Here is a 14,917-nt window from a genome sequence, read left to right as displayed (position 1 = left end):
ATTTTTCAATTCACTACAGACAGCTATGTGTTTTTGTTTCTGGTCGCCGTTCAACAGTCCCGGTAAGAATTTTGCAGCAACAATTCTCATGTTCAAACTGTCCGACAAGATGCATTGTACGGACCCATATGACATTTGTATGACTGCACAAACATCACGGATTTTTTGTCTACGATCTGCAACAATAGCCTCTCACACTTTTGTGATGTTTTCCAGTGTCACACTTGTCGATGGTTTTCCTGAACGCTCATCATCATCGACCGTCGTTCGTCCATCTTTGAATCGTTTGTACCACAAAAAAGTTTTACTTTTACTCATAGCAGTGTCACCAAATGCTTCCACAAGCATGCAACGGGTTTCTGCGGCAGTTTTTTTAAGCACTAAACAAAATTTGATGCAGGTTCTTTGCGCTTTAAAATCTGCCATTTAGAACTTTGCCAAAGCAGTAAAACACAACCGCACAAAAGTCAACAATGCAGCCTATCACCGTCACAGCTGTTGGAACATTGTTTCACAAAGAGTACTGTTAGCCACATCTAGCGGCAGCAGGTTGTACCAGCAATAGTTCCCGCGCGAAATTCAAATTCCCCAAACTTTTGGGTAGCACCTCGTATAAACAAACATAAATTTAGTAAAAAAAAAAAATTAAAGTATCAATCTATCATACTAAGATTTTGATAACTATATTAATATTTGTAATAATTATAAAATTAATTCGTCACATTTTTTTCCATTAAAAAACCTTTGCTTATGCAACATTGATAAGGGCTTTCTTTACAAATGCGATAAGACATTCGTTTTCAAAAATTTTAAAACGGCAAAAAAAAGGAGGCATAAAAACCTAATAATTTCTTTATTTATACATTTATAAAATAACTTTATTTATAAATTATAAATCGACATTCATTTAATAGCATTTAACTGAACCTTAAAAACATTTTCAGTTCTGGACACTATGACCTAAAGGCGGCAACGATTCATACATTCTTCAATTCAAGTTTTTATGTTTTTCATCACATTATGTAATATGGGCGCAAGAATTGTACTTCCTTTGAGGATTATTAAATCCCTAACTCTTCAGATCATTCCACAAGAAAAAGTCACATTCTGTGTGATAAAGAAATCTTGTATGCCATAGAATACTGTTACGTCTGAAGATAACTGAATTCAATAATCATCTAGTGTGTTATCAGTAGCTTTAATCTTTTGATGCCATAAATGTAAGATATAATTAATATTGTTTTACACAACTATTAATCTTAATGAAAGTTACATTAAAATATTTATTTATAAAGAGTTTGTAGATTAAATTCTACATTTTTGTGAGATTGTCTCACGCAAAAGTAAAATTTCATTGGTGTTGTTTCTAGATATTTTCCAATATCGATGCGATTCTCATTTTGATTTAAGATTATAACAGAGCATTTTTCTGCCGCGTTTCAATGTCTTTTTGTTTTTTAATAAAAGTCAAATTTCTTAAACGCTTTATGTTAATCTGATGTTTGTTTTTCTTAATGTCATTTACAAGACGATAACAGTTACAATCATTAAGGCTCATCGTAGCTAAAGATTTCAACTGATAATTGTAAAAGAGAATAGAGCAACAATTTTGAAATAAATTTTTTTCATGCAGTTCATTGTTATAATTATATGCCTTGAAGCAGATCCCTTGCACCGTATCAGTCTCCATTCCCTTATATTTCTAGTTAAATTTTTGAATTCATGACGATTTCAATTTCTTTTAGAGTATCACTTTTTCATCCTTTTTTCTCTACACCGAGGATTAGTACTAATCCTTCAGCAATGTTTTAATCGATCTTTTTCCTCTGCTATGTACCGGTTAGATTTCCAACTGCGGATTATTCCGATTAAGTTTCTATTCTCATTCTTTTTCCGCTCTAACTGATGGCCACCTAATTTTCTCTATTCTTGTACTTCAAATACCTTCAATAATTTTTTTCTTTTCCTTATTCTCCTCGTTTCATATCCAAACTGACATGCACTCCAATCACAAGACATCTCTTCAAAAAAACTGGCTTATAAATGAAAATCAGATCCAAGAACACCCAAACTGATGATAATGAAGAAAAAAGATTTATTATTACACACCGAGAACAAAGTTTGTTAGAGACATTGTAATGGTACACTTATATCAATCTGTTAAGGTGGCATTTTTAAATTTAAGCGTTAACAGCGTTGTTTTAAGGCCGTTTCAGATCCTTCAATTCTTTCATACTTTTATTTTTTATTTATTATTATTATGGTGATTAGATTATTGTGTTATAATTTTGTTAACTTTAATAAAGGATGCCCGCATACTGAATGTCATCATTATTTTTTCTTTAATATTCCTGTTCTTGAGACTTTGTTTAAATCACATTATTCTGTATCGATCAGAGTGATTGATGCATTACAAAAAAAATGCAAGCGATTGAGAAAATCTATTTACATATTTGAATTTGGCATGAAAAGTTCTACTGCGATTACATATTTTGTTCCTTGTGCTAAAAAATAAGTTTAATTTTGTTCCTCGGTGTAATCTTACTATGGATAAACAAAAATTAACGATTAAATCGTATCGACATAATACTAATTCAAAGAATAAATAAATTATGACCGAAGAGCAAGAACAAAACCATTCATAATTTCTGATATTGAGATTATCTATATTAGAAATTGATACGATAACTGTGCTTTTATTATACCGGGGATTTAAAAAGAATTTCACAACTTTAAAAGCGTATAAAAATTTATTTAGATCTTACAGATTTGGTTGAGGTTTCATTTAATAGCAAAACACAAATTTTGACTCGCGTAGTTCAGTAGTATTGAATTTGTCCAACAGTGCCGTCACCAGTGTTGTTAAAAATGGATGCATTTACCGTTGTGGAACATGCTTACTGTGTGTTTTGGAGTCATAATTTGCAGTCATCAACTGCAATGCAATGTAACTTTTATAGAGATTACATCTTGACCCCGTAGGGGAAGGCAACCTCCATCTGGCAGTTTCAGTCGCTACACCACCCCCTCCTGTACCTAACCCTTATGGGCTTTACTGGAAGTCATTGCCGAGGTCACTTTCAGTACCTCAGCAATGACATTTTTCAGTGAAGCCTCAGCTAGGTTGCCGCTGATGTGAATGCCACAAGCGACATTCCCATTGGTGTATAACTAACAAAATCTGCAAACAAAACACATCTAGTAAAGTCTCAAACAAGATTGAATGACTTTTTAAGAATGAAAGAGGAACTGAACTCTACCAACCCGAAAGGTAAAAATGACACGCAAGAAATCACAAAAACACTAACAAAATATAATAATAAATAATATAGCGTAAAACAAAACTTACAAAAAACAAACAGATCTATAACCAAACGGAAGCAAAAACAGCAACAGTTTAGTAAACCATAAAACAAAATAACAAACATAAACACAAAGAAGGAAAGTCCAAGCAGAACATCACACCCCTTCAGCGATCCTTTCTTTTGCTAAATATGTAATATAACTTTCTAAGATCACCCATTTGGCCTGGCTTTTCCAATTAACATGGAAATCAAGTGCTGACCCGATAATATCAGCTGACAAATGGTCTCTGTGCGCATAAAGTCATACCTAGCAAATTCATAAATCACATGATAAGCATTGTCAAATAATCCACATTGTGAACACGTACCAGAGTTCACCAGGTCGAATATTTGTAGTCTGTCCCAAAAAGCGCCATGCAATGAAAGAAACTGCGTCACATACTTGTTCGGGTGTGCCTAAGAGGCCTCCGCAAATCAACAACATTAGGGAAAAGATCATGCGTATAATACCCACACTCTGTCTCGTCCCATCTAGCCTGCCACAGGGTGACACCATGCTGTTCTATCTCCTTTATTTTCACCGAAGTCAATTCACCTGACTTCTTAGCTATATAACGCTGTTGCCTCTCAGACACAATTAAGTCTATTGGTATCACACCTGTGATAACCAAGACCACATCCCGTGAATTGTACGGTAACCACCTGTTACCGTTAGCAATATAAGGTGTTGAGCCTGTAATAAAATATCCCGATAGCTTTTAAATTTTAGCCAACTGCCAAACAGGCAGCATTGCATGTAGCATAAGTGCCTCGCAGACGCCCTTATACAAGATACTCATAATCTTAAAATTAAGACCCCAATCACAACTGACCATACTTCAAATTTTGAAGAAGGCACTACAGGCCTTCCCAGCAACATACTGAAGGTGAGAGTACAGTAGAGGATCTCCTAGTAGGCATACAATTTACTCTTTGCACCAAACCTCCGTTGAGGCATGTTGTTCTGTTAAACATATAAAATCACCAGGATATCCACATATCCCCAAAGCTGCAGAGCAAAAACCCAGAGAAAGCTTCGCACACAGTCTGAAGAAATCCAATCGATACGCTTCACGTGAGACTGGCATCCCATAAATGATGTGTATTACATAAATGAATGCACTTGAAGCTACAAACTAACCATGGATCAACACATTACAGATGACTACAAAGTTGTTCTGCTATAGTTTTGTGTGGAAATGATGTATACAATTGCAGACAATACATTTTCAGACAATGTAATTTTTGGTGACGAGTCAATGTTTCACATGAATGGCAAGGTAAACACCCATAACTGCCGAATGTGAGGTAGCAAAAACCCTCATGAAATTTTGCAGCACATTTGTGAGAGCCCTATGGTCAATATTTTTTTTTACCCTAAGCGAAAAAAGACTGTATGAAATGTTCATCTTCTAGGAGGCAACCATAAATGGTATCGTTTATCTGGACATGCTTTAAAATATTATAATTCCTCAGATAGTTGATGATGATGATGACCAAGACGGATGCCATTACTATCAGCAAGATGGGGCACCAATTCACTATTGTCTAGAAGTTCAAGATTTTCTTGATACTAGATTCCCAGGTCAGTGGATTGGTTGTGAAGGTCCAATTGCACAGCCACCTTGCACCCCAGTTTTCACCATGCTAGAGTTTTCTTGTGAGGTTTCATTAAAGATTGGGTTTATGTACCAATTTTGCCTGCTGATCTTGTTGATTTAAGACTTTGAATTAATACTGCAGCTGCAGAGGTAACACCTGACTTACTGACTACAGTCTGTAATGAAATCGACTTTAGGTAGGATGAATGTCGCATTTCAAATGGAAGCCATATCGAACCAAAGTGAATGTTGGGTGAAAAACTTGAGTTTTTCTATGAAACGAGACCTCAACCAAATCTGTAAGTTATCTAAATAGATTTTTGTGCTTTTAAAATTGTCTAGTCCTTTTTGAATCACCCGGTACAACACACATACTTTGTTTTCAATTAGGGATGTGTTCAATACCGTTTAAAAAATAGAGAGGAAAAGTTTAATACTTTATTACAATTAATATTCTCATAGTACATTGGCCTATTTATTTGTACATTATATTTTTTATAATAATAAATGGTCTGCCTTCATATTTTAAAGTTTTTGTATAAAAATATTATTATAATTAAAAACTACCTGTAACCAACAGATAATGGCTGATCGAATAAAAAAAGGTAATTTTAGAAATTTATTTATTTAATTTATACAATTAAAACAGAATTACTACAAATTGGCAATTTATAATTATTGGCATTTAAATGTATCTTAAAACATACTTAATCTTAATCATCCTAACGATAGTCACAATTTCAATTCACATATTCTTCAAGTCATGTTATCCATCATAACATGTAACACACCCACAGTAATTTTGTGATAAATTTTTCTTTTGAGTTATTATTTCCTTGTACTTCATACAAGAAATATTGTAATTGTGAAAAATTTTGTTTTTTAGATTTCTATGGAAATATCCATTTGACTATTTTCAGCAGGATGTCTGTAGGTATGTATGTATGTATCTCGCATAGCTCAAAAATGATTAACCATAGAATGTTGAAATTTTGGATTTAGGACTGTTGGAACATCTAGTTGTGACCTCCCCTTTTGATTGCAATTGACTGAATCAAAAGTATAAAAAAAAAAATGGATTTTGAACTTTTTCTTAACTGCAGTAATAAGGCCCCATTGAGAGCTTTTCAACAATATATCATAAATGGTACTTACTTTCATTGTTTCCAGAGTTATAGCCAAATGGAATTTTAATTAATGAAATATTTGTATCTAATAAGGGGAAGGCACAACGGTTCGAATCAGACTTCACCTCCTTTTTTTTTTTTAATTTAAATATATTTATTTAATAATAATTATTAACCTCTGATTGTAGAACAAGTTTTACGAAAAATAATAATTCAATAATAATAATAATAATAAAAAAGATTATGAAAAATATCAGAAGTTATGAAAAATCCTATCTGGTGGATACATCATGAACTGAATGTCATATGGTACAAACTCATTTCATAGTGCGAGTAGAATAATATAACGTGTCAATACTGTGAGTTAAGCACTCTGCCCACATAAAATATCCATTATGTTTTTGTGTTTTAAATTAAACCTTAAAAATTTCTTCTAATCTAAATTGAAAATAAAAAATTAAATAAATACATTAGGTCTTTTTTTAAAGACCTTCAAAATAAGGTAATTAACATGTGGACAGAATCCATGGTCACTGAAAAAAATTTAAATCATTGGTTTTGAATTTTTATAATAGTACAGATATATTTAAGGATGTTTATACATTTGTTTTGCTGTTTTTATTGGACAGATGTTTTTGTTATGATTTTAAATTATTAGTTAGGTATTGATCGTAAAGTGAGGATTTTTATTAATACAGGTATTAGATTTTTACTATTATTGTACAGTTATTTATTATTTTGAGGATAATTTATTATTCTTGATGTATTATTTTTTTTAGCAATGTAGCTGATAAAAAAAAGTGACATTATTTTTATAATAATTAGTTAATGATTTATTTTATATTAATTTATGATATATTTAATGAAAAATTTAGATCAATATTTGTACTGAGATTTTTGGTTTTCATGGACTGTATTGATCGATCTAGAAATAAAAATTATTATTATAATTAAAATAGTTGAAGAATTTTATTACCTTTCCCGGTTCCCCATAATGCTTGTAAAAGGTTCCACTTAGCTAAAACTTGATCACGTTCATCACCAAATACATTACAATTGTAGACAGAATTGAAAACAGCTTCTGCTCCAGTCGGTATACCAGCTGTAACCTGTTGAGGTTGCGTGCCCAAAGGCTGAGTTTGACCCAAACCTAAACCTAATAAATTTAAAAATAAAGGGATAAATATTAAAAAACATAATTGTCAAAAAAAAACTGCAAACATTGCTCTTTAATATAGGATAATTAATTAATTTTGTACATAATATTTTTATACAGTATAATTTTTTTTCACATTTTAAAATTTATTTAAATATTATATATATAAATAAAGGTTTTATATATATAAAGCCTATATGTTACTCCTGGTAACATAAGGATTCCAATGAAGGATCATACATCCAAACTGGTTTTCAGCCTTTGCGCTGCTACAGTGGAACAAACATACATACACTCTAAATACATTAAACTCCTTTTTAGGCAGTCGGGTAATAAATAAACAAGTAATTATTTTCATTAAAAAACTGCTAAATAAACAGCATGTGTCTGTGATCATCAATACAATGGTCGGTTTGTAGTTTATTTCTAATATGGTCAATATGCTTGACCAAATTGTTTTGCATATAACCTGAGAACTCGTGTTCGCCAAGTGCAAGTATATCCCTTTCCCACTGTTTGCTTCAAACAACTGGAAAATGGAATCCAGATCCTTCAGCGGATCCGGAGCAAAGCTGTGTGTATGAGTGTTGGTGATTATTTGCTTTATGTCTTTTAGCTGATCTTTCATCAGTGTCGGTTGGTCTTTTCGTAAGTAGAGTAGTGTCGCATAACGTCTCGGAGCTATGTAAATTAACATCCACCATTTGTTCTGTATTGTTGGGTATTGTACTTTCTCCGTCAGTTGGTTTGGCCACGTCCATGGTTTGCTCAATTCCATTAGTCTGTCCATTGATTCCGCCATTTGTTGTATCTTTGTCTTGAAGTCGTCCGCCGTCTAGGTCCTCCAGTTCTTGTTTGTATCTGTTATATTGATCGTGGTTGATGTCGTCATAGGAGCTGTTTTCTCCGGATTTCCAGAAGTTGTCAATGTAGTCTTTTTTGTAGTCTTCTTCAGAAACCTTTGTTAACCACCCTATACACTGTAGTTCGCGGTTGCCGCAATATATGCAATTGCAGCTTCGTTGGCCGTGTTCGCAGTCTCCGTGTATTATACAATCTAGTACTTTTTCGTTGAGCATGACTTCACTACTGATGGCATACGGCTGTGTGTCCGGTATTTATACTGGTTGGAGGGGTGGAGTAGGAAAATAAGAGGATAAAGTTCTCGGATATGGAATGTCATACCATGTTCACATGGGTATGTCCGAGGGGAATAGCGTCTTATTTTCCCGTTCCGGATAATCCTTTAATATTTTCTTATTGTCAGTAATCCAGTTAAAGAAATATATATATATATATATATAATCCTATTCCTAGTTATTACTCCTCCTCCATTTTTTTGGTTCTGGTTGAACCAGCCAAAGTGATATTATGCAAGTTCTTTGATCTAATTGCATGTACATACCCAGTAGCAAAAGTTTTTTTCAACCAGAAACTAAAATTAAACTTAAATTATAAACTAATAATAATAATACATCTAAACTGCATTCTCACATCAATATACTATGTTCAATAGAACACGAAGCCCAAATTTAGAATCGCATACCTCAATAGTTCAAATTCATAAAAATTTTATTTATGGCTTGATTCCAATTTTATTTTCTAAATTTACTCATATACAGAAAGCTTTAGAAAAATTTCTCGGGAATTTTATGCTATCAACAAACAAAACAGTAAAGCTCTTTTTTCAAATACAATATTATATCGTGAAACTTCAATATGAGGCACACTTTAGTGCCCGACACATTAACTTTAGGGAATATGTATAACATTAATATAAATCTACCGATCATATAACATTGCAGATGTTTCTGGAAAGATGACAATACTGCTCTTAAAACAATAAAGAATACACAAGATCACACAGAACAAAACTTACATGGGCAAATTAGGGCTCAAGAAGTATACCGATTAAACCCGAGTGATTGCACTCATTACTATAATGGATAAACTAGAGACAAATACACTCACAGATTCAAGGAACACATATACACATTACACTAGTTACATCTTGCAAATTGCCTAAACATAAGACAAAAATAGTATAAAGATGTTAACCACTAAAGATGTTGCAGTTAACAATTTACATATAACACATAAAACCCAAGATTCAATATTCTTCAACTATGTGAAATTTACAAACAAAAATACAACATAAAATGAATACAAAATTTTACTACATCCTGAGGGTATTTCCTAATTTTATTAATATGAGTGGCATTAACAATAGGAATCACCAACTATAACTCTACTGGAGAATGTGGTAAGGTCTTTTGGAAGAAAAAGTTGCAATATTTTGAATGCAAATAATTTAATATTTAATAATTTTTTAGATATTAAATTTAACTCTCTGGAATTCTTCTTTTATTCTTAATTCCTAGCTCTCCTTAACCTCTCCCTTCCACACAATTTTACATATTTTGATTTCTGTGTTAAAGGCTTACATTTTTGAGAAATTTATTAATATGTGCAATATTTAGACTCTTCTGTAATAATGCATATCTTTTTTTGTTCAAGCGGTCACAAACACGAAGATTAATTTATAATTTCATAACATGTAGAATGTTAAAAATATCTGATATCAAAAATTAAAAAATTTATCAAAACAAGGTAGTATTTATAAGCTACAAACACAGATCAATTTGGCCTTTGCTTATTATATATGTGTGCTCTAACCATCAGATAATTTTCATATCTATGTTTACAGTAAATACAGTAGATATTTTTTCAAAGAATAAATTTACAATGTTATTTAAGACAGATTTAAGCTGAACTTATCACTTATGAAGTTGAATCATGGCTAGGCTCTGCAGTTTCCTTTATATGGTGGTGGAGGAGGAAATCTCCGCTCTACACACAACTAGAATTCCTGATATTCACAATCATCTTTTCATACCAAAAAAGTTATATAATGAAATAGAATGTTAAAATTCAGCAAAGGTATACCTTTATTACAAATGAGTGCAACAGTAAGCCGAAAAAATAGAGGAGTCAAAAACAGAATTCCCCAAAAATTATTTAAATTATCAATTATCAATATATGTGTTACATATAGTTAAAATTAGTTCTACTAATGTATTACTTCCTAACATCAAGTGTGTAAAACCTCTAAAAAACATAAAAATTGGGGGAAAAAAATTTTCTTTTTATAAACAGAGCCTTTTTTTGTTATTTTTAATTTATGTTTTGAAACATGTGAAAACCAAATATTTCAAAAAATTTCTAAAATGCTTTTAATGACCTTTTTTTTGTATAAACTCACATTATTTTTATTCATATAGATCAGACAGAATAAAGTAGGTTAAAAATGCTATACTTACCACAAAACAAAAAAGATAAAAATAAAATACAGATTTACAAAAACTACAAATAAAACTACAAAAGATTGTTGAGACCTTTGGAAAAAGGATCTTAAAGACAGAAAAAGATTTTTAATTTTAAAAAAATTCACAAACAATTCATGCAAAACATAACATTTTTTAATGAAATTGTAATAAACATGTGAAACAAAGTGAAATACAAGAATAAAACTAGATAATTACCTTGACCAAAATTTAAACCTCCACCACCCAGTGAAGTCGAAGTTGTACCGAATCCACCAAATGTACCGAGGCCAGAAGTCTGTGGTTTAGCACCGAATGCACCAAACCCTCCTAAGCCTAAATAATAACATTAGATGTACACACAGAAAATATTTATTTACATTTCTTTTTATTCATCGTTAAAATTTACCTTTCTTATTGATACTATCTTTTTTTTAACTTTGTTTTATAAAAACCATTAAAAAAAATTACTTATAAATTGAGGGTTTTCAAGAACACAGCAAACATGGTAAAATTAAGTAAGCTAGTAAACTAGAGTGAAAACTCTTTTAATGATTTTTGAGCTTTTTCTTTACCTTGTTTTTTTCATCTTTTATGACTGGATAGCGTTACTTTAGGTCCACTATCCAAGTCTCTTTGAATGGAATGTTCACGCCTTGTGATCCTCCCAGTACTTTTTCATATTTTCCGATCTCCTTATCCTTTCTGGTGTTGAAAATGCTCGTGTTGTGAGTTTCTTTCTTGTAAATGTAAAGCAACATTTTTTTCCTTGACATTTTCATTTAATTTTATCTTGTCTGTGGTGTCTTCTGGTATAAGGCAATTTCCTTTAGATCCTCTTTTATTTCTCTGATCTATCTGCATCCTGTCTTGGTTTTCAAGTCGAGATTGTACTGTACAAGCTGTTTCAGAAGTCTCAACTCTTGCAATTTCATGACGTGTCCATCCTAGTCTCATCTTACGCATGGAATCGGTGATAGGTTCTAACTCTTTGTAAATTACTTTGTTGGGCAGAGCTAAGTACAGGTTGTACACGATCCACCACTGCCCATCTTTCTGGCACTTTTTGGTGATGCAGGTTCTTCCAATTCTTCTTTCGATTTTTTAAAGTACGTTGTTGATCTTTGATTGTTAATTCAGGTGGAAGGGTGTTTCTGCTGCATATGTGGTTTCCGGTTTTGTAATTGTGTTATAGTGTCTTTTTTTGCATTTATGGATAGACATTTTTTAGCGTAGGTGTACCAAGTTAATTTTTGTGCTTTAGCTAGTTTGTTTATTCTTGTTTGAATTTAGGTTAGGTTGTTTGTTACTATTTCTCAAAGGCACTTAAATTGGGTTACTGTTTTGACTTTATTACTGTTTACGTTTATTTCTTTTAATTTTTATTGATTTTGGGGCATAACAGTCTTTTCAAATGATATTTTGAGGCCAATTTTATTTGTAATATTTTGAAGTTTTAATATAACCTTGCTTATAATATTATTAAAAAAAAATACTGAGTGTTAAGAGACAATTTATTATAATAATTATTCAATAACATTTTTTAAAATAATTATTTCAATAGTTTAAAAATTAATTTTTTTTTTAAATCTAGATAAATTATTGTATAAGTCAGTTATACTGCATTATAAGAAAAAGTCAAATTTTATAATGTTCTATGAACATAATTTTCTAACACAAAAACTAAGTTGTTGTTTTGTAATCTGTAGTTTTTTTTTATAATTTTCTCTGTTAGTACATTAAAATGATTATTATTCTAGATAATTATTTCAGAGAAATTTGTTGCTATATATGTTTAAATACAAAATTGAGTCAACCCAGGTTATAGACAAGTATAGTCCTCGCGTGTTGGTCCAGTTTTCAACAGTGGAATATCATCATATAATGTCAAAAGAAATAGCCTTGTATTATTATATCATTTCTAAATCAAAAAATCTAATATGGACACTACATGACTTGCTTGTATGCCTATTAAATTACATATATACATTTTTTTTTAAATATAAAACATATAAAATTTTATTTTTTAATAAGTTCTGATATTTTTTCTTTTTTTTATTGTTATTATTGAATTATTATTTATTGTAAAACTTATTTTACAGTCAGAGGTTAATAAATTAATATATTAAAAAAAAAAAAAAACCGAGATGAAGACTGATTTGAACCGATATGCCTCCCCTTATAAGATCCAAATATTTTATTAATTAAAATTTTATTTGGCTATAACTCTGGGACCGATGAAAATAAGTACCACTTATGATTGAAAACCGCTCAATGAGGGCTTATTACTGCAGTTAGGAAAAAGTCCAAAATCAAATTTTTTTTAATTTTGGTTTTTTTGGACACTTTTAGTTCAGTTGATTGCAATCAAAAGGGGAGGTGCAGATCTAGATGTTACAACAGTCCTAGATTCAAAATTTCTACATCCCACAGCTAATTGTTTTTGAGCTATGCGAGATACATATATACGTACATTCAGATGTCACGCTAAAACTAGTCAAAATGGATATTTCAGTTGAAATCTGAAAACCTACATTTTTTGCGATCACCTACTTTACTTCGTACAAGTAAGTAAAAAATGAAGGCAGTTTTAAAGCTCATTAGAGATCTTTGGGGATAGTGATATCATTTTTGAACGACTGATGTACAATAATTATAAGCATTTAACAAAATGTTGTGCAGGAATTTTATATCGCTTATTTAAAAACATATAAAAGATAGGGATTATTACTGAAAATCCTTCAGAAAAAAAATTAATGGTGGTTTGACTGCTCCAGTCATTGCAAGCTAATAAGAGTACACCTATTTTTGTAACATAAATAGTTACATCAGGAGTAGCACAGGCACACATTTAAGTCCTCTAGTTTTCCTAATAATAGTTAGGAGATTAAATTAAATGTCATTTAATTTATAAATGACATTAGTTTAATTATATAATATTCACATTTTTTATTACTAGCAGAGATATGAAATTGTTTAAGCCTATGACAAATCTAGTTGATATTCAATTACTTCAAATTAACTTGAACTCAGTACAAAAATGGTACAACTTAAATGGTATTTCATGTAACTTAAAAAAATGTTTTTATATTCAATTTGGAAGGTTTGCAAATGTTGATTATGATTTACTATATGATACTGCAATACAAAAGGTATCTTCTATTAAAGACTTGTAGAAGTGTACATTCTGATAAGTTTATTCTTCAGTGAACAAATTGGTTTTACTGTATTTAAGTCACTAAATATGGTAAATTATTAAGATTAAGAAATTAAAAAAATTATTAACTCTTATAAAACTTTATATAACTCTTTTGTATATCTGATACTAATTTATGGCACTGTTTTCTAGCAATCTTTTACTGACTTGCACTTAAAAGTAATAGGAAAAACCAAGTAGAATCTTTCTCAGATATGCTGCCTATAAAATTAGCAATCTTACTGATCAAAACTATTCATATTTAGAATCTGTTAAAAATACAAAATATTGAATCATTTCTGACTAGGTTAGATTTAATATTTAGTATGCAATGAACCCTCAAGCTGGCTACACATTTATAATACTAGATTAAGTACGATCAATAACATGTCAAGAGCTATTTTAAACATATGAATGATAATTTTGTTAATCTACATATATTAAGTTTTTTTTTTATATATGATTTTGAATTCACGGGTTTCATGTTCAATTATTTGAATTAAATAATTAATTAATATATACAATATACACAGACATTTTCATACAAAACTTAAGTAAAAAGGAAAATATTGCTTTGTTTAAAGAAATAGATTAGTACCTGACTCCAAATTTATTTAATTAGTAGTGACTCCAAATCGGATATATTATTTATGATGTCTAAAAAGGATAAATCATTTATTTAGAATGGAAAGGTCCTGTGTTCCAGGAATGAAAATTGCATTAAAAAACTGAGTGGAATTTTGTGCAGTAATTTGACAAATGTTGTGGAAGCATTCAATTAGGCAGGAATAAGAAGACTGAAGGGGAAAATTGAGAATGACATCAATAAGAAATAATGATACATAATGGAGGTGCTGATATATGATGGCCTTAGAGATGAGAGAGTTTTGAGGAAGATATTTCTGTTTTAATCTTTAATTTATTGTAGTGGTTTTATATTTTGTTTTTTTAAAGAGTTGTGCTCAAAAGGTATGCTACATTTGAATTCTGTCCATTTTTTATTATTATTACGCTCAAAGTTTGTGCTATGGGAATAAGAGATGGACATGTTTTAGCATATGAAAAATGCTGCTGTACACAACTAAGATTCAAACCCTAAATTTCAGCCTTTAGATAGAAGATCAAGATGCTTCCATGAGCAGTAGCATCACTGATTATGGAGATCAGTGA

General features: G+C 30.8%; 1 protein-coding gene across 1 annotated transcript in view; it reads right to left on the bottom strand.

Annotated features, from left to right (window-relative positions):
• Positions 1–14,917, bottom strand: part of Nup54 (nuclear pore complex protein Nup54) — a 69,319-nt gene that overhangs the window by 42,068 nt on the left and 12,334 nt on the right. The window contains exons 4-5 of the mRNA XM_075370191.1: positions 10,771–10,887; positions 7,049–7,228 (exon numbers count right to left, since the gene is read on the bottom strand). Coding sequence (XP_075226306.1) covers positions 7,049–7,228; positions 10,771–10,887 — 297 coding nt within the window. The remainder of the gene's footprint in view (positions 1–7,048; positions 7,229–10,770; positions 10,888–14,917) is intronic.

The sequence above is a fragment of the Lycorma delicatula genome, chromosome 7, assembly GCF_047948215.1.
Source record: "Lycorma delicatula isolate Av1 chromosome 7, ASM4794821v1, whole genome shotgun sequence".
Taxonomy (NCBI): Eukaryota; Metazoa; Arthropoda; class Insecta; order Hemiptera; family Fulgoridae; genus Lycorma; species Lycorma delicatula.
The sequence above is the reverse complement of the archived record's forward strand: the minus strand, read 5'-3'. Positions and strand labels throughout refer to the sequence as shown.